The sequence below is a fragment of the Panthera pardus genome, unplaced genomic scaffold (assembly GCF_024362965.1).
Source record: "Panthera pardus isolate Hobbes unplaced genomic scaffold, ASM2436296v1 HiC_scaffold_12, whole genome shotgun sequence".
Classification (NCBI taxonomy): Eukaryota; Metazoa; Chordata; class Mammalia; order Carnivora; family Felidae; genus Panthera; species Panthera pardus.
The window spans coordinates 88471110-88491108 of record NW_026526677.1 but is presented as its reverse complement, the minus strand read 5'-3'; the positions used below and the strand labels follow the sequence as shown (position 1 = coordinate 88491108).

Here is a 19999-nt window from a genome sequence, read left to right as displayed (position 1 = left end):
GTCCTGTGTGCTGCTCCCTCCCAGCTACTCATCCCTACAGAGAAGCTGCAATTTCTGTAGCTGTCCGCAAACTGTACCCAGCTGAAAAACTGTTATCAGTACCAAGCTGGAAAGGCCACTCTTCACCTGTGCAGCATTCTCTTCATGTTCTGCAGATGTAGACCACACGTGTGAGCTGTCATCTTTGGAATCCATCCTTCCCCCTACTGGACAGCTCCACGTCCAGGGCACCTAGAACAGCACAGGGTGGGGGACGGTCATCTGTCCACCACGCGCGTGTTCATGAAGGACAGAAAGACCTCTCTGCAACGTGCCTGGAAAGAGAGAGAAAAGGAACCACGTCTTTAAATAGATAAATGCATTTTAGTAAATTGCAGTTTCAACCACAGAGAGAGAGAAAAAAAGAGCTTTGTAAAAGATAACACACCTGGACAAAAAGGTAAAAATGGAGAAATTATTTATAATGATAATACAATGTATTGCATGCTTGCTATGTTCTACACACTCATTAAATAGGTGTAACCCTCATTTAAAATACTGAAGGTCTGGGGGCGCCTGGGTGGCTCAGTTGGTTAAGTGTCCGACTTCAGCTCAGGTCATGATCTCACAGTCTGTGGGTTCAGGCCCCACGTCGGGCTCCGTGCTGACAGCTCAGAGCCTGGAGCCTGCTTCGGATTCTGTCTCCCTCTCTCTGCTCCTCCCCTACTCTCTCTCTCTGTCTCTCTCTCTATCTCTCTATCTCTCAAAAATAAATAAACCCTCATCAGGGAAATACAAATCAAACCACACTGAGATACTACCTCACGCCGGTCAGAGTGGCTAAAATGAACAAATCAGGAGACTATAGATGCTGGAGAGGATGTAGAGAAACGGGAACCCTCTTGCACTGTTGGTGAGAATGCAAACTGGTGCAGCCACTCTGGAAAACAGTGTGGAGGTTCCTCCAAAAATTAAAAATAGATCTTCCCTATGACCCAGAAATAGCACTGCTAGGGATACAGGAGTGCTGACGCATAGGGGCACTTGTACCCCAATGTTTATAGCAGTGCTTTCAACAATAGCCAAATTATAGAAAGAGCCTAAATGTCCATCAACTGACAAATGGATAAAGAAATTGTGGTTTATATACACAATGGAATACTACGTGGCAATGAGAAAGAATGAAATATGGCCTTTTGTAACAATGTGGATGGAACTGGAGAGTGTTATGCTAAGTGAAATAAGTCACACAGAGAAAGACAGATACCCTATGTTTTCACTCTTATGTGGATCCTGAGAAACTTAACAGAAGACCATGGGGGAGGGGAAGGGGGAAAAAAAGTTACAGAGAGGGAAGGAGGCAAACCGTAAGAGACTCTTAAATATTGAGAACAAACTGAGGGTTGATGGGAGGTGGGGGAGAGGGGAAAGTGGGTGATGGGCATTGAGGAGGGCACCTGTTGGGATGAGCACTGGGTGTTGTATGGAAACCAATTTGACAATAAATTCTATAAATAAATAAATAAATAAATAAATAAATAAATAAACAAACAAACAAACATCAAAAAAAAATTTTTTTTAATACTGAAGGTCTGGGGTCCCTGGCTGGCTTCAATAGCAGAGTACACGACTCTTGGTCTTGGGGTCATGAGTTCGAGCCCCATGTTAGGGGTAGGGTTAACTTAAAAAATAAATAAATGAATGAATAAATACCGAAGGTCAACAATGTGGAATAGAGAGGGGAAAAAAGCTAACGGTAGCTCTCTTAGCTCTGCTGATAAGGAGAATGAAGTTCCTGGATGGTAAACACAGATAAGTGATGGGTTCACATGCACTCCTGAATGCTGCACGGCCCCAGCTCAGCTCTCCCCTGCACACTTGCTTAAACACTGACCTCCTATACCCCCTACTTGAAATGTATAGCAGAATCATAAAAGTCACAAAACAAGGGAAAAATGGCAGGCGAGGAGGGCTGAGTTTTCTGAGTTTTCTGAGTTCACAATTTGGTGAACACAAATGTAGACTGTTTCGCATTTGGTCAATACAGGAGCAATTAATGAACAAATCGCAAGCCTTACTAAACATCAACATGCACTAACTCTGCATCTTGAAACTGTATTGTTTTCCAAAATAGGCGTTTTAAGGAAATCAATCTTCTTGGGGTGCCTGGGTTGCTCAGTCACTTAAGTGTCCAACTTCAGCTCAGGTCACGATCTCACAGTCTGAGTTCAAGCCCCACGTCGGGCTCTGTGCTGAGAGCTCTGTGCTGACAGCTCGGAGCTTGGAGCCTGCTTCGGGTTCTGTGACTCCTTCTCTCTCTGCCCCTCCCCTCACACTCAGTGTCTCTCTCTCTCTCTCTCTCTCAAAAATACACATTTAAAAATTTTCTTTTAATTAAAAAAAAAAAAGGAAATCAATCTTTCCTTTTCATAATGATAAAACACTGACATATTAAGAGTCACGTGAGATTTGCTGTTTAATAGGGCAACTGTGCCTGATATACATCCTCCCACCACCCCATGAAAGTAGCATACGTAAACAGAAAAGGTTAAAACTGCTCAGAACACCATTAAACCAAAGGTAAGGAAGACCAGATTCAGTCAGAATTTTCCCCATTATCAATGGAAATAAGCCAAGAAGCACATTCTTAGATTGTACACACTCCAACCTCTGAACCAGAATAAGACCCAAAGAAGAAAGAAAGAAAAGATGGGAACATCCAATGTCTGGGCCTTACTCCGGAATACAGGAACTGCCACATCCCAACCACCTGGCAGCCTCTTCTGATCTTCTGAGGAGACTGTTCCTGCTTCATCTCAGCACTGTCAGCCTTCCCCCACAGAAACCACACCCACCACACACAGTCACCCCCCCATACAGCCTACTCTTCTCTCCATCAGAGGGTACTAGAAACAACACCTACATCTACCAACAGGTGCATGTACAAACAAAGGGGTTTGGGGAACTTTCTCATAAATGGAAATATTCTTTATCTTGTATCTATCTAGACTGGTGGGTAGTTACAGAGGGAATACGTGTGTCAACAGGGGAGCCTGGATGGCTCAGTCGGTTAAGTGTCTGACTTCAGTTCAGGTCATGATCTCACAGTTTGTGAGATCTAGCCCAGCATCCAGCTCTCTGCTCGGATCTTCTGTCCCCAACCCCCTCTCTGCCCCTCCTTGAGGGTTCTCTCTCTCAAAGTAAATAAATAAACTTAAAAAAAAAAGTCGTCAACCTATTCAATTAAAATATGTGCAAATTAGGCTGGGTGGTTCAGCACTACCGAGAGCAGAGCCTGGGGCCTGCTTCAGATTCTGTGCCTCCCTCTCTCTCTGCCCCTCCCCTGCTCCCTCCCTCCCTCTCTCTCTCTCTGTCTCTCAAAACTAAATAAACATTTTAAAAAAATTTGTTTAATATATGTACATTATACCCTAAAAAAGTTTATTATTGTTTTTAAAAAAAGCATACTTTCCTTATATAACAGTGCCATTTAAGCATGTATAAAAAGACATTCAGGGCAAGCTATACAATATGTGGCTTATAAGTCAACAAAGCTGTTATTTTTTTTTTAAGTTTATTTATTTATTTTGAGGGAGTGTGTAAGCATGGGAGGGACAGAGAGAGAGGGAGAGAGAATCCCAAGCAGGCTCCATGCTGTCAGCACAAAGCCCACTGTGGGGCTCAGTCCTACAAACTGTGAGATCATGACCTGAGCCGAAACCAAGAATCAGACATCTAACCGACTGAGCCACCTAGGCACCCCACCTGTTATTTTTTTAAAGGAACAAATACATAAAGAAATCTAGGACTAAATGTTACCAAAGATATAAAGATCTACATGAAGAAAACTATAAAATTGTATAAGAGGATATAAAAGGCTCAGTATTATAAAATCACAAAATGTTCCATACAGGAAATATTTCTTTTTTAATAGTTTGACAGAATAGCTACAAAATGGTAGAAAGAATACCTGTATTTCTTCACTCAGACTCACCAAATGGTAACATTTTACCCCATTTACTTTACCATTCTTTCTTTCTCTCTCCTCCCTCTTTTGCTTTTTACCTGAACTACTTGAGAGTCAGTTGCAGACAATGCCACTTTACTACTAAAATCATAAGTGCCTATTTCCTAAAAATGGGACTTTTTCTCATGGTACTACTATCAAAACCAGGAAGATACAATGTAACAGTGCTATTGCCTAATTTACAGACCTTATTCATATTTTGCTAATTGTCTGTCTAGTTAATGTCTTTTATGGTGAAAGAAACAACTTTCTTTCTGGCCCTGGATCCAATCTGGCATTGCACACAGTGCGTTCAGTTGTCATATCCCCCCATCCCCTCTGATCTGGAACAGTCCCCTAGTCTTTCTTAGCCATCCATGACCTTGACATTTTTGAAATGCACAGGCCATTTATTTTTCAGGCTGTTCCTCAATTTGAGTTTGTCTGATGTTTCTTCATGGTTAGATCCAGGATATGTATTTTTAGCAGGCATACCACAAAAGAGATGCTGTACCCTTCCTATACAGGAATTTGAGATCTTTTTCTCAACGCGGTTCATTGATTGCACAAATACGCAAGTACATACTATGCCAGGCACTGGGATGGAGCAAGGACGAAGGCAGGCTTATCCCACACATTTGTGAAACATACACAGCCTTGAAAGCCTTTCTGTATTTGTTTTCATTTCTAGGAAGGTGCTTATTATTTGAAATCCAAATTCAAGACACACAAAAGGTATATAGCAGACAATCTCCCTACCTGGAATCCCTTAACCACTCTACAGAAGTAACCTATATTACCAATCTCTGTCTATCCTTCCACAGATATTTTATGCATGTACAAACAAAAATAGAGGGGTGCCTGCCTGGTGGCTCAGTCAGTAAAGCATGCAATTCTTGATCCCTGGGTTGTGAGTTCAAGCCCCACATTGGACACAGGGCTTGCATACAAGCATGCATACGTACATACATACATACATATACTCTCTGCTTCTCCCACCACAAATGACAGCATACTATTGATTCTATGCAAAGTAACATCTCTTCTAAGTTATGTTTATTCCACATAATGCCCTACCTTTTATATTGTCCCACATCTATATGTCATTTCCTCATTCTTTAGCACAGCTGCATCACTTCATTATATAAATATATTCTAATTCATTTAATCAATCTCTTTTTGATCAACACTTAGGTTATTTCTTTTTTATTATTTTATTTTTTTTACATATATTTATTTTTGAGAAACAGAGTGAGACAAAACATGAGTGGGGAAGGGGCAGAGAGAGAAGGAGACACAGAATCTGAAGCAGGCTCCAGGCTCTTAGCTGTCAGCACAGAGCCTGATACGGGGCTTGAACCCACAAACTGTGAGATCATGACCTGAGCCGAAGTCGGACGCTCAACCGACTAAGCCACCCAGGCGCCCCAACACTTAGGTTATTTCTAATCTTTTCCTATTACAAGCAATACTGTGATAATAACTTGGACACTGTTTTACATTTGTTCAGATCTTGAATTCCTTTGAAGCCTCTGAGGGAAGATGCTGAATCATTTAGAGAGGCTGTCTGACTCGTAAGTTGTTACTAGTTTTCAAATTCCAACCGTGGCACACGGTGAGTGAGGGCACAGGGGACACACAGGGAAAAGTCCTCTGACCTGTGCAGAGGCAGTAGTCAGTACAAGAACACAGTGGTTAAGAGCTTGGGCTCTGGACCTGGATTTGGGTAGCAATTCTGAAACATAACTGACCTCACACAGAACACAGAAGTTCTCTAAATTCCCCTTCCTTCTCTGTAAAATGGGAATCATAAGGTTATTGAGAGAATGACATGATATAATAAATGTGAAGTGCTTATTAACACAATGCCTGCTAGATAACACTCACATATTAGCTTTAAAAAAAAAAAAGGTATTCAATCATGTTTCTATCAAATTGTCTGGCTCTCCAATCTCAACTATTAAGTTCTTACAGGCCAAGGAATGTGTGTGCTCATGAGAGGAACTCCAGATCTGCCATGTGCCAGGTACCCAATAATCTGTATGGAGTGTTCAAAGCAATTCCAGTGTGCTAGGGAAAAGAGGACACCTGGTCCCAAATGGGTGCTCAAGAAGGGGCTCAGAGAAGAGGGCACCTGAAGGAAGGAGAGGAGCAGAAAAGCAAAACAGGAAGGGACAGGACATTTGCCCCAGACTGAAACATCTTGTTTCTAATCTTACCCAAATAAGGGAGTAGGCATTACACGGCATAAAACACCAGTAAGCTACACAAGGCAAGGATAAAGGGCAGAAAAAAAGGAAATAACTACTTAGCAGATGTGGAGCAAAACAACGCAATAGTTAATCTACACGTAGGAAAGCTTGCCAATAAAATTTAGCAACGAGGATGTGAAATACTGCTCACAGTCGCATTTCCCAATAATTTTAGAATACCATTAGCAAATAAAGGAACCCAAGAGGGTGAGAACTCTTTAATTCGGAAAGTGTCCGGAATCCAAAGCAGTCCCTAGAATACTCACTTGGTAGTTCTTGTTCTTTAAAATATAGTTGTAAAACTATTCAGCTTCTGTAGCTACGAAACTACTTAAAACACCAGTGTGACATTCCATAATTACTTACTGTTTAATAAATTGCTCAAGAAAACTAAATTCTAAAGGGTGCCTGACTGGCTCAGTCAGTAGAGCATGTGACTCTTGATCTCAGAGTGGTGGGTTCAAGCCCCACGTTGGGTGTAGAGATTACTTAAAAATAAAATCTTTAGGGGTGCCTGGGTGGCTCAGTCAATTAAGCATCCGACTTCGGCTCAGGTCATGATCTCACGGTCTGTGAGTTCGAGCCCCGCGTCAGGCTCTGTGCTGACAGCTTGGAGCATGGAGCCTGCTTCGGATTCTGTGTCTCCCTCTCTCTCTCTGCCCCTTCCCCGCTCATGCTCTTTCTCTCTCAAAAATAAACATTTAAAAAAATTTTTAATCAAATCTTTAAGAAAAAAGCCACCTAAATTCTAGACATGACTCCACTACTAAGTAACTTTATATCCCCTAGTATCAGTGTCTCCATTGTAAAATGAGAGTGTAAAGTGGTTTCTAAAGTCTAGTCCTGACTTAAGCTTAGAGGGGAGGGGCATCTGGGTGGCTCAGTCAGTTAAGCATCAGACTCTTGGTTTCTGCTCAGGTCATGATCTCTCGATTTGTGCGTTCAAGCCCCTCATTGGGCTCTATGCTGGCGGCTCGGGCCCTGCCTGGGATTTTCTATCCCTTTCTCTCTGCCCCTTCCATGCTCACACCATCTGTCTCTCTCTCTCTCAAACAAATAAATAAAAACTTAAAAGAAAACAGCTTAGAGGGGAAGCAGCAGAGTGCAGAAGAAAATCCACAGAATCCCAATTGAACATCCTGGCTCCCAGACTGGCTCAACTGTTCACAGGTATATAACCTTGGCCAAATCACTTACTGTCTGCCCTCAATATCATCATATGTAAAATGAAGACAGTAATCACCTCCCAGAGTTATTATAAGGGTTACATGATATATGAAAAACTTCTAGGCACAAGATCTAGCACATAGTAGTGTCCAAATATGTCAACTTTTATATCTTACAGATGAGCTATAAGACTTTCAGAATTTTCAAAACATTTCATGTATTTTCTTAAACCCAGCAATTGATCCAATAACATATGCCCTATATACAAATTTCCTGGATAGTAAGTCTTCTCAGATTTGTTTTCCTTTTTTATTTTTAAAAACCTTATTTTTTAATATTTTATTTATTTTTTATTTATTATTTTTTGAGAGAGAGAGCCCATGCAAGTGTGGGAGAGGTGCAGAGGAAGAGAGAGAGAGAGAGAGAGAGAGGAGAGAGAATCTTAAGCAGGCTCCACTCTCAATGCAGAGCCAATCCCACAACCTGGGGATCAAGACCTGAGCCAAAATCAAGAGTCCAATGCTCAACCAACTGAGCCACCCAGATGTCCCTCCATTTTTATTTATTTTAACTATACAATTCATAGAGTCCTGTTGATCTTTTTTTTTTTAATATTTTATTTTTTTAAGTAGGCTCCTCGCCCAACATGGGACTCGAACTCACGTTCAAGGTCAAGAGTCACACACTCCACTGACTGAGCCAGCTAGGTACCTCCCTTGTTGATCTTGATTTATCTGAGATGGGGAGGAAGAGTCCAGGAACTACTTTAGTGCTGTCCAGCAGCCTGGTGCTGACAGCCTCCTAGCTAGCGATGGACATCCTTCCATTCCTCACCATTGTGCTTCTTCTAAGACCTGAAAGAACTGGTAAACTACACACTACACTTTGTCTAGAAAATTGTCACCCATCTTCCCTGCTTTTACCCATTGTCCAAAATGTATAGATTTCATTTCCAGGAAAATAGGACATGATTGCATCTCTATCCTCTCTCTAAAGACTTTATTCAACAACTATTTATTAAGTACTTAGTATATGCCAGGTACAATTCTGGGTCCTTAAGATCTGGATGGCTCAGTTGTTAGGTGTCCAACTCTTGGTTTTGGCTCAGGTCACAATCTTGTGGTTCATGGGTTCAGCCCCATGTCAGGCTCTGCTCTGATAGCACGGATCTTGCTTGGGATTCTCTGTTTCCCTCTCTGTCTGTCCCTCTCCCACTCATGCATTCTCTCTCTCTCTCTCTCTCTCTCTCTCTCATAAATAAATAAATAAATAAACATAGAAAAAAAAGAAACATCAGTGTATCAAAAACAAAAACAAGGACACCTGCGTGGCTCAGTCGGTTAAGCATCAGACTTCAGCTCAGGTCATGATCTTGTGGTTCGTGAGTTCGAGCCCCACGTCAGGCTGTGTGCTGACAGCTCAGAGCCTGGAGCCTGCTTCGGTTTCTGTGTCTCCCTCTCTCTCTGCCCATCCCCCGTTTGTGCTCTGTCTCTATCTCTCAAAAATAAAAATAAACATTAAAATAAGTAAGTAATCCTTGCCTCCTTGAAGCTTCTAGTCTAGTTATCTTTTCTTGAATAATGTTGTATAGTTGAAAGTATGAACTTTATAATCAGACAAACCTGGGTTCTACTCTCCCAAATCTACCAGGTGCTTAGGAGCTCTGACGTTATAAGCCACACACTGATCCCCAGTTTTCTCATCTGAAAATCCAAATGATCTGCCCAGCATGGTTGTTGTTGGAATTAACAATCTATATTTTGTCAAGCCTATAGTGCATTTTTCCCCACATTTTAACACTTCTGAATCCATTTTACAACTGTTGTGTCCTGTGGTCACTATCTTCCAGGTGGCAGTCAGGATGTGGATGCCACTGCCTGTTTGCGTGTGACCTTGCTCACAGCCATTCATTAGCTCTGTCCTCGCTTCACTGAGTCATGATGTTGTCAACACTGGACACCCTGAGTCTAACTGCCATTTTAAATGTCTTCAAAAAGATTACACTATAATTTGGCATTAAAACTGAAAGGCATGGGAACAGCAGCTGAGCATAAATCTGATTAGGGAAGCAAATATTCATCACTGGGAATATAACCTTAACAACCAAGGGCCGATAGGACCTGGGGAGACAGTGATGGCAATGAATATGCACTGTTATTACTGGGATACGGGGAACACTAGCCTGCCACAGATCGAGTGAAAAAACACTGGGATTAAAACTCCCAGAATGGGTACTAGCTGCTTGGAGGGGATTCCTGGAGACAGTATGCCTTCTTTTAAGAAATACTGCATCACCAACACTCTTGGTGACACAAAGATACATCAATGACTCTGAGTCAGAAAAGATTCTGAAGAGTCAGACTCTGGAGGTGATAAAATTGGGGGAATACCTTAATCAATTTATTTCACTTACATTTTCCCTTTTATGTGTGCATAAGAGCAATGTGATAAAAATCCACGTTTAAATAAATCTACAAGAGCTCTTTCAGTAAGTATACAATAAAAATTCTAAGCGGCAAAAGCACTTGTATCAGAGTTTAATTGGCAAGGCCTTTTCTTTTGTAACTATACATAAAGCAATTACGTATCTTACCATAGACATCTTAGATTCAATAAAACATGGTAACACTTGGGATAACATAGCATAATGATGAACATTCAAGAAATGGTAGCAATATTTTTTCATGCTTTGTGAACATCAAACACATAAAAAGGTGAGCAAAAACCCTGCTCCTGTAGAATTCACAGTCTGGTGGAGGAGACAGGCGGCCCAATTCCCAGCTCATCCCAGTAATACTTGCATGAAAAGACTGACCACACTGAAGAGTAAGGGGAAGGAAGAAGGAAAGATACATGCCTGCTGTTCCAGCCAGTTCACTAATAAGGTTGGGTCTAAACAGGTCAATGGAGCGTGCTACTGTGCCCAGCCTCCCCAAATGCCTGCCCTCCTCCTACTTCCTAGAGTTCCCATCCTGCCATTCACCCCTGAGCCATACCCCCTCATCATCCACCAGCCTAGTTCCCACCACCACTGGGCCTAGAGCGCTAAATGAAGCCACTACTCCAGAACTGCCCAGGACTTAAAGTTGAGAGACTCTCACTTCATCACCTGAATGTAGAGGTGTTAGACAAGGCACAGGTCTGCCTTCAAAGGTAGATGTGTACCTAAGATAAGGGTTGAACTATAAACACAATTTCACTTTAAAATGTTGGTATACAGTGGCGCCTGGGTGGCTCAGTTGGTTGAGCGTCTAACTCTTAATCTCAGCTCGGGTCACGATCTCAGGGTTCGTGGGGTGGAGCCCCGCATCGGGCTGTGTGCTGATGGCGTGGAGTCTACTTGGCATTCTCTCCCTCTCCCTCATTTTCTGCCCCTCCCCCACTTGCACATACACTTTCTCCCTTTCAAAATAAATAAACAAAGAAATACATTTTAAAAAATTTTAATGTTGTTATACATAGTTATTGGGGCACCTGGGTGGTTCAGTGGGTTGAGTGTCCCACTCTTCATTTTGGCTCAGGTCACTATCTCATGGTTCACAGGATCAAGCCCTGCATCAGGCTCTGTGCTGACAGCTCGGATCCTGCTTGGGATTCTTTCTCTCTCTCTGCCCTTCCCCCCACCTCCACCACACATGTGCTCTCTCTTTCTCTCTCTGTCTCTCCCTCTCTCTCTCTCTCTCTCTCTCTCAAAAATAAACATTTTTTAAACTAGAAAAAAATTAAAAAGAAAAAGAAAATGCTGTTACACAGGGAAATTAAATTCCATAGGATTATTGGTACATTATTAAAACTCAGAAACATTAAGAATTCAACAGCGGTTTCTGTATTGGCCTGGCACCTTATATGCCACCATTATTCATACGGAAAGAGCTGTCCCACACTGCAGACAGTGCGCTTACAAATTAACTTTCCTGGCTCATTACAAACTGACTAATTATCATAAACTGCTGGCTCCTTCCCTGAAATCCAACACTAGACACACCATAGAAAGAAGCTAGAGGGAGACTGACAGATTTGCAAAATGCACATAAAAAGTGTGAGGAATAAAATGGAGGAAGCGGGGTCTCAATCCGGAGAAGGAGCTGTGGATGGGCTCATGAGGGGAACAGAAGGGGACCAGTCACCACAGAAGGGGAGGAGGAGGCAGAGTGTTTGTGTAGATCTCGCCCTAATATTTCCCTGAGCTCCCACTGCCCACGTTGTACCTATATTATCACTGCCACACAGGAACACAGGAGCCAGCCCGGTGCTGCCAGAGGTGAGGAATCCTCAAGGTAGCGCAAGAAGGCTGGGTGGCAAACAGAGAGGCCACAGGCCAGGCAGGAGACTGGCTAGCTGCCTCCCCTCGGGGTGAGGACAGAAGTGTGCACAGACAAGAGGTTCTTCTGGGGCAAGCAGAATGTGGCTGGGCCCAGAGGCTCGCTGACCTGATACACAAACAACTGCTTATGGTCATTGTTCGATCTTTCACCTTTCTTTGAATGAGTATGAACAGCTACATGGTGACTTCAGCTGACCCTTGTATAAAAAGATCATTCCTCAAGAATGTTCACATAGAGGGGCGCCTGGGTGGCTCAATCAGCTGAGCGTCCAACTTTGGCTCAGGTCATGATCCCCAGTTAGTGAGTTCGAGCCCCACACTGGGCTCGCTGCTGTCAGTGTAGATCCTGCTTTGGATCCTCTGTCCCCCTCCATCTCTGACCTTTCCACACTCCCTCTCTCTCAAAAATTAACATTAAAAAAAAAAAATAGAATATTCACATAGAAATTAGTCTCCACTTAAAGGAGAGCTGCTTGAGCTTGCTTTAAATTAGTTTCCATAAACACTACAGCAACTGGAATAGGAACTCAGATTTGCTGTATTTCTAGCAGGGCAAGCTTTGGAGTCAGATAGCCTGGCTTAGAATCTTGGATCTGCCACTTAGAGCTTTTGACAATTTGTTTACTCTCTCTGAGCTTCAGATTCTTCAGCCTTAAGGACAAAGAATAAAGTATATTAGGTATTTAATGATAGATAACAATTGTAACTAATGTATGTAATATAAAAACACCTTTACGTCAAGAAACAGAAAGGAAACCCTTCTAAAGCCCTATTTAAGATTAGATTCTACTTGATAAATGAAAAAAGTGAGTTCACTCTATGTATAGAGAAAAAACATGTTCAGTAAGGCACTAAGTTATAAAAAGGGAGCAAGAAGATTATAGGAATCCAATTCTATGACATAGAATAACAGAATTTCAGAACAAGAAGAGAAATTCCAGGCCCTTGGCTCTCAAATACGTTTAAAAGACAGAGCTCGGGAAATCAATGTTCTTGGCTGAGTACCATTAGATATTAATACATTTGTTACAGAATAACAATAGCTAACATTTGTAACATACTTACTATGTGCTAGGCATGTTCTAAGCACCTTAATATGCATTGATTCATTTAATCCTCACAATAATCATGAAGTAGGTATATTATTATCTCCACCTTATGGGTGAAGGACTGAGAAAGAGGTAAAATGCTTTGTCCAGGCAACTGAGCTAGTAAGAGCTAGTGAGAGTAAGTAGGAGAGCTCAATATGAGCTTGAGTGATCCTGCTGCCGAGCTCGTGTGTTTGGCCACTATTCTACACTGTTTCTCATCCTATAAACTAAGAACACTTCACCTGTGTTATGATTCCAGCACAAATAACTCCATTACATAAACTACATAAAAATCACATCTGACCTCACTTTATAATTTTTTCAAAAATGATCAAATAGGAGCATCTAGGAGGCTCACTCAGTTGAGTGTCCAACTCTTGATTTTGGTTCAGGTCATAATCCCAGGGTCATGGGATGGAGCCCCATGTCGGGCTCTGCACTGGGCATGGAGCCTGCTTAAGATGCTCCCTCTCCCCCTCCCTCTCCCCCTCCCCCTCCTCAAAGAAAGAAAGAAAGACCTATCAATTAAGCAGGACTAGGGTTCCAAGTTTTCCCCGATTTTTTTTTCTTTTTGCCACTTTTTTGTGGCCTCCTAGTGCTGGCTAAGACAACTGACAGAAACAGCAACAAAAGGTTAATGAGATTTCATGTGGTAAAAACTCAAAACTAAGAAAATTGTACCCTTTATTTTTATTTAAAAGAAAGAACACCTTGGTACAGCTGTAGAGCACTAGGGTTGGGCCAGAAGGGGCGGGGTGGCGGGGAGTAGTTTGAGAACCACCCATCTGGAGCAACTTCTATTTTGTAGATGACAAACTGAAAAACCAGAGATTAGGTGCATCACTTCAAGTCACATAGCAAATAAAGAGCGCAAAAAGCAGAGCCGGTGACTTGTAGGGCTCTCACCCCTCCACCCCTCCACCCCACTGCCCCCACTGGACTGAATGTGGAAAAGATTTAGAAGATGCTTTAGGCAGAGATTTCTTACACTGCCTAAAACTGTTTATCTTAGCTTTCCTTTTTTTTTTTTTTTAAGCTTATTGTCCTTGACTCCCCAGTTAGAGAAACCTTCCCAGTAAAGATGAGTAGAAGACAAAAAGCAACTTAGACATGGATTACACTCCAAACGGTGATAATTTAAATTGATGGACAATGCTTTGTATATTTCCTTTAAAGTTATGTTACGTACTATATTTTGATTCCCTGGATAATAAAAAAGTTCACTTACTAATAATTTAATTGAAATAACATAAATTTAGCTGAAATAAAAATTTAAGGAACCATCTGTTATGTTATGATGTCAGATGTCAGTGATTAAACAAAGCTAGAAAACAAAACTAAATGTATTAAGGAAAATCAGTTACCTCTTTAGAAAATAAGTTTGTCAAAATACTTTTCACCTTTATAATTAAGATTAAATGATTTTTTAAAATCATGGTACTTGAAAAAAATACAGGTTCAAATAGTGTAAGATAAAAGTTGTAAAGACTCCTGTAAAGATACAAGATGATGAAAACAGACTCTGACTGCCTCTGTTCTGACCTTAAACTTTCCAGTTGGGTTCTTTTTTGTAGAGGATGGAAGGCTCTGAGAGCATAACCTTCCCTGATGGGAACCGAACCTGCCCCCTCGAGAAGTAAGGACTGCCCTGGGCCAGCAAGACACAAGACTCAGTGTGACTGACCCCAAGACAATGATTGACCTGACCTTTCCTGCCCACCTGCACGTGCCCACCCAGCTTTGCCCCACATTTTCCTTATATAAACCTGCAACTATTTTTGGCACTTTGGAGACAGTCTTTGAGACACTGGACTATCTTCCCAGTGTTGGCCTCACTGAAATAAATTCCTTTCTTGTTTCCCCACCACTGCTCTCTCTGCCTTTGGATTCTGACAGCTGTGAGCAGCGTGCCCTGTTTGGGACCCCCGGCCAGGTGCTCTTGTGCCCCTGCGCCCTTGCTACAATGAGACTTCTGGATATGGCACCTGTAAACATTTAGAGCTTGGTGGGACAAGCATTGTTTACGTCTAACTTGACCATGAACTACAAAACCCCTCTGCCCGTGAGCTAGGGAACGCCATTCAGTGTGGCAAAGTGGGTCAGGCCCATAAGCTGGAGCCACACTCCTGGGTTCGAATCCTGGCTCCACCCCTCACCAACGGTTGGCCTTGCACAAATTACCTAACCTCTCTGTGGCTCAATGTCATCGTATATAACACAGAAACAAGAACAGGATCTACTTCGTAGAGGTGTAAAGAGGTTTAAGGGCACTAATATCTGCAAAGTGCGTAGAACACTAGAATATAGTCAGCACTTTAGGTGTTAAATGAAAGAGGTAATAATTAGGGTCAATTCTGAGCCATAAATTAAAAATGGTAGAGCAAGAAGAAATTAACTGGGGGAAAGAGAGAAGGGAGTAAGTAAGGCAAGAAAAGAAGAAAAGAGAGGAAAGCAACAAGGAAACAGAAGGAGATATGAGTATTCCAGAAGACAGCGATAAGACTGGGAGGAAAGGAGGCAGGAAAACACAGGAATAAACAGTCAGGGTGGAGAGAAATCTAAGAAAGGAATAACTAACAAGCAAAATAGGCAGGGGGGAGCGGGGATGGGCAGGAGAAGGGAAAGAAAAGCCAAAGACAAAAAGTGAATCTGATTGTTCTGAGCTAACTGGGTAAGAATTAGAAGGGAAACCGAACATGAGATTATTCCCGTGCTAGAGATTTCCTGAGGTAAAAGATGCCCAACAGTTACAGTCAGGTTTGGGGGAGGAGACACCTGTTAGGCTCCCACCATTCTCAGACTACTAAGTACAGTGACCTTTTGGGAACAAATGGGACCCTGGTAAAGTGCCCAGAACACTGCTCTTAAAAACGTCCTAGGTGCCATCAACAAATGAAAAGAGAAACACAACGTGGTTTATACATATAATGAAATACTACGCAGCTTTAAAAAGGAAGGAAATTCTGACAGATGCTACAAGGCGGATGAACCTTAAAAACATTATGCCAAGGGGGCACCTGGCTGGCACAGTAGGAGGAGCATGTGACTCTTGATCTCAGTTTGTTCAGGGTCATGAGTTCAAGCCCCATGTTGGGTGTAGAGATGACTTAAATAAAAACTTTAAAAAAAAAATTTTTTTTTTCTAAGCCATTATGCTAAGTGAAATAAGCCAGGCACAAAAGGACACATATGGTAGGACGCCACTTAGGCAAGGTACCTGGAATAGTCAAATGCATCGGGACAGAAAGTAGAAGAGAGGTTACCAGGTTCTGGGCAGGTTACTGTTTAATGGGTAAAGTATCTGTGTGGGGTGATGAAAAAGTTCTGAAAATGAGTAACGATGATGGTTGTTCAACACTGTGAATGTACTTAACCTCCGCCGAATTGTACGCTGAAAAATGGTTAAACGGCAGATTTTATTTTATGTATACTTTACCACAAAAACAAATTAAGATAAAAATACACCATATGGCTGCAGTAGTAACGGTCAACCATCTCCACCATGCTGGACATGGGATTCTACTGGTCCCTTTTACATCAGGACCATGAAGAAACACCATGGTCACTCGGGGCCCCTAATCGATTCTCCCATCCAGGATGAACCCTGCCCTCCAATGGCCTCCGTCCAGCCAGATTGACCCTGCACTCCTGAGGTCACCACTGCAATCACTCCCAGCTCAGGTCAAAGGGGCTGACTTCCAATACACCTGTCTCTGGAATTCCTGACAGCCAATTAGCTGTTCTTTTCTTCTAGCAGGATAGTTGCCATATAAAGCACCCCCTAAGTGTCTGGCACACAGTAGGTGAACAATAAATAGAAGTGACTGCTCTTATTGCCAACGTCCTGTCCAACCTTAGTCTCATTCTTCCCACTTCTTTGGTACAAATACCTCCCTGACAAGAGAGACCTCTGAGACTTTCATTTTAGGGGGAGCAGGGTGGGTGGGTGAGAGGGTACAAAGGAAGCCAAGTTCAGTTCACTTTCCTATTAAAGGCCCAGTCAGTACAGGCCGCCCTGTGGACCTATTTCAACTGCTCCTTTTTTCCCTCACATCCTGGTTTCCTAGCCCACAAACTCCCTGACTCTGGTTCTAGATTTATTTCTTGGATCTCAGCCCCCTGTCCTGATTCATCTTGGGTTTTACACCATGTTTTTTAATGCAAAGTTTGGGAAACTCCCTATCCCACCAGCCATGGGAGCATCTACTGTTAACCATAGCCCTCTGGTTCTGGCACTGTGCCCGGGGCATGGCCCGGGGGCGCAGTGTGCACAGGGCCAACCCTGGGGACAGGATATGTGGATAGCTAACGTGTATTGAGTGCCTTCCGTGCCATAGTCACTAGTGTAAGCAATGACCACTTATCAATTTGTGAATCAATTTAATAGCACAACAACCCAATGAAGTTGTTTAAAACCCATACCTTCATCATTCAGAAAACAACAGTACAGAGTCATAAACGAGCGCTCTGAACAGCTGCTAACCACTCCATGACTGAGGTGTAGTATGAAATTCGAAAGCTATAAAATTAGGCCAAGTGAAGTGAAAATAAAGGGCTTCTGTTATGTTCACTCACTTAGAATGGCAAGTAGAGGTTTTACATTTAACTGATTTCTGGGAGAGATCATTTCGGAACTCGGAAGAAAAGAAAAAAGTACTGGACTCCATTCTAAAGGAGGAACAGGAACTGACTGGTAGCGCAAGTAGCGATGGGCAAATCCCAAAATTATACAAATTTCAGCACAAATTCTCCAATCTTGCTGGGAAGAGGAAGTCTAATAAACAAGCTGTCACGTAAGTGTCGCAATTTTATTTTTTTAAATTTTTTTTTTTTAACATTTATTTATTTTTTTTTTTTGAGACAGAGAGAGACAGAGCATGAACAGGGGAGGGGCAGAGAGAGAAGGAGACACAGAATCGGAAGCAGGCTCCAGGCTCTGAGCCATCAGCCCAGAGCCTGACGCGGGGCTCGAACTCACGGACCGCGAGATCGTGACCTGAGCCGAAGTCGGACGCTTAACCGACTGAGCCACCCAGGCGCCCCATGTGTCGCAATTTTAAAAATTCACAACAAATTGGGAACATTGAGAAAAACTAGAAATGAGACGTTTAAAAGAACAATACTAGAACCTCGTCCAGCGAGGTTCCAAGCGCCCCGACAGACGCTGTTGATTTGCTCTTGACCTCAACCCTGGGAAGAGACTAAGGCCACACTGTGTGCCATTTCACAGAGCAGGAAATGACTGCAGGGAGAGGTGGCATAATTTGCCCAGCCGTGGGTCTGGTCAGCCTGAGCCCCCTCTGTTTGCCAGGGCTCAGCCCCACCCTACTGTGCCCCCCTGCCCTAGCTAAAGGGCTACTGCAAACCCATGCTTGAGGGCAGAGTCACAGGACTACAATATTATTTTTAATTCCACAATGAAGTAAAATAAACACAATGTTAATTAGGGAAAATATGCCTACAGAACTAAGGGTTTCTGAGAAAGTAAATAATCAGGGAAGCCAGTTAGGTGCGAGCAGGGGGGAAAATAATGAGGGAAACTCGGCTTTCATAAAAGCTTTCAACAAACTTAAAATGTAATAACAACAAGCCTCTGACTAGGTTCCAAAGGTAAAAAGTGTTTCTAAGTAAGCTGTTATGGATTTGGAATATTTCCGTATCACCAGAGAGGTCTGAGGGTAAAGATAAAAAATTGACAAGTGATAACAGTGGGGTCCTCCAGGTATTTTTACTGACACCATTCACATTTAACATTTGTTACAAGTGTTAACAGTGAAGCAAATAATGAAAAGTTCAAGATTGCAGAAAAACTCCGCCAGATAAAATCTTATTTTATTCATTTATCTTTTTTTCAAGTTGGCTCCAGATCCAATAAGGGGCTTGAACTCACCGCCCTGAGATCAAGAGTCACAGGTTCTACCAACTGAGCCAGCCAGGTGCCCCTCCAGGTAAAATTTTATGCCATTGGAAAAAAAAAACTCCAGAAAAAACTTCCGAAATGGGGTAAATGAGCAATGATGGCAGGCAAATTTCAGAATAAGCTGCACTTTTAATATTACAAGGCTGATGTGTTACAGTCTAAAAACCATGGCAGAATATATCCTAAAGAAACTTTCCTAATTCGTTTCTGGCCGTCATCAAGAACAACACTGTGTAACCAGAACAGAACTGAACTAAGGTTTAAAAGTAATAATAACAATAAAGATTAAAAACACAGGATGACAAAAACAAGCAAGGAATGAAGTGTATCAAGCAGTATGAAGCAGAACTGAAATGGTAACCTTGGCCTTCTTTTCCCCCTCCATTTATCTGTCCCTTTGCCCTTCTACTTCCCATGCAGAAATCTTCCCACCAGGCAATGAGTCCTCCTCCTTCCTCAAAGAAAAGAAAAACCTTGGCTAAGAGTCTTATTGGGGGTCTGAGCCCACAATTCTACATTAAAATCCTTGAGGGTTCAAAAGGAACCACCACTCAGTGTGAGTTCTAAAGAATGCTAAACCTTGATGTTTGCCTTTTCCTTTTTACAAAGAATAGCTAGTTGGCTGGTAAAACCTGAAAGCAATTTCAAAGAGAGTCTGTCAGGAGTCCTCTATTCTCCTCTCACAAGATTTTAGGAGGGAACCTCAAAGCAGCAGAGTGTATCACAGGCCTACAGAAAAGAGCACAAATCATTAGCATCCGACTTGAGGGATGTTCACACAGTAAAGGCGGTGGAACAAGGAACAGGACACCACCACCGCCTGAAAGCCTCATGGTGCCCTCTCCCACAGGCAGCTACCATCTTCCTCCACGATCCATCCATCCCATGGCAGGCTGCAGGAGGACAGGGCACTGAGTCCCAGGGAGCTGACCCCTGGCTGTTCTGCAGTCTATGAAACTAGAAGATTGGGTCTGCTCCTAGCTTTGACCTTCTGGGAGTTGCAGCAGAGACTCTGAGGTGTCACCTAGGGAGGTTTGTCCTTGCTGGGCCCTGAGTTCCAGTTTCTATCACCCCAGCAATGTGAGACTACCAAAATCCATGCTCTTCTGTTCTGTTGCTTTTGTGCTTGTTAGCCCCTTGACCAGCAGAGCTTAGCAGTGAATACCTTCAGAGGAAAACCAGTGCTAGTCTCAGGCTCACCTCTCTGTGTGTTCCTTGCCTCTGAAATGTTGGCCCTCCTGTTATGACTCCCTTCAACTC

At 42.6% G+C, this 19999-nt stretch overlaps 1 protein-coding gene across 3 annotated transcripts in view; it reads right to left on the bottom strand.

The window, feature by feature from the left end:
• PRDM10 (PR/SET domain 10) overlaps positions 1-19999 on the bottom strand; it is a 100942-nt gene that overhangs the window by 65027 nt on the left and 15916 nt on the right. For 2 of the 3 annotated variants that reach the window (XM_053900258.1, XM_053900260.1), the window contains exon 2: positions 127-314. In XM_053900258.1, coding sequence (XP_053756233.1) covers positions 127-195 — 69 coding nt within the window. In that variant the 5' untranslated portion in view covers positions 196-314. Of the gene's footprint in view, positions 1-126; positions 315-12168; positions 12295-19999 lie in introns of those variants that run through there. The other variant, XM_053900259.1, reaches the window with a different exon arrangement.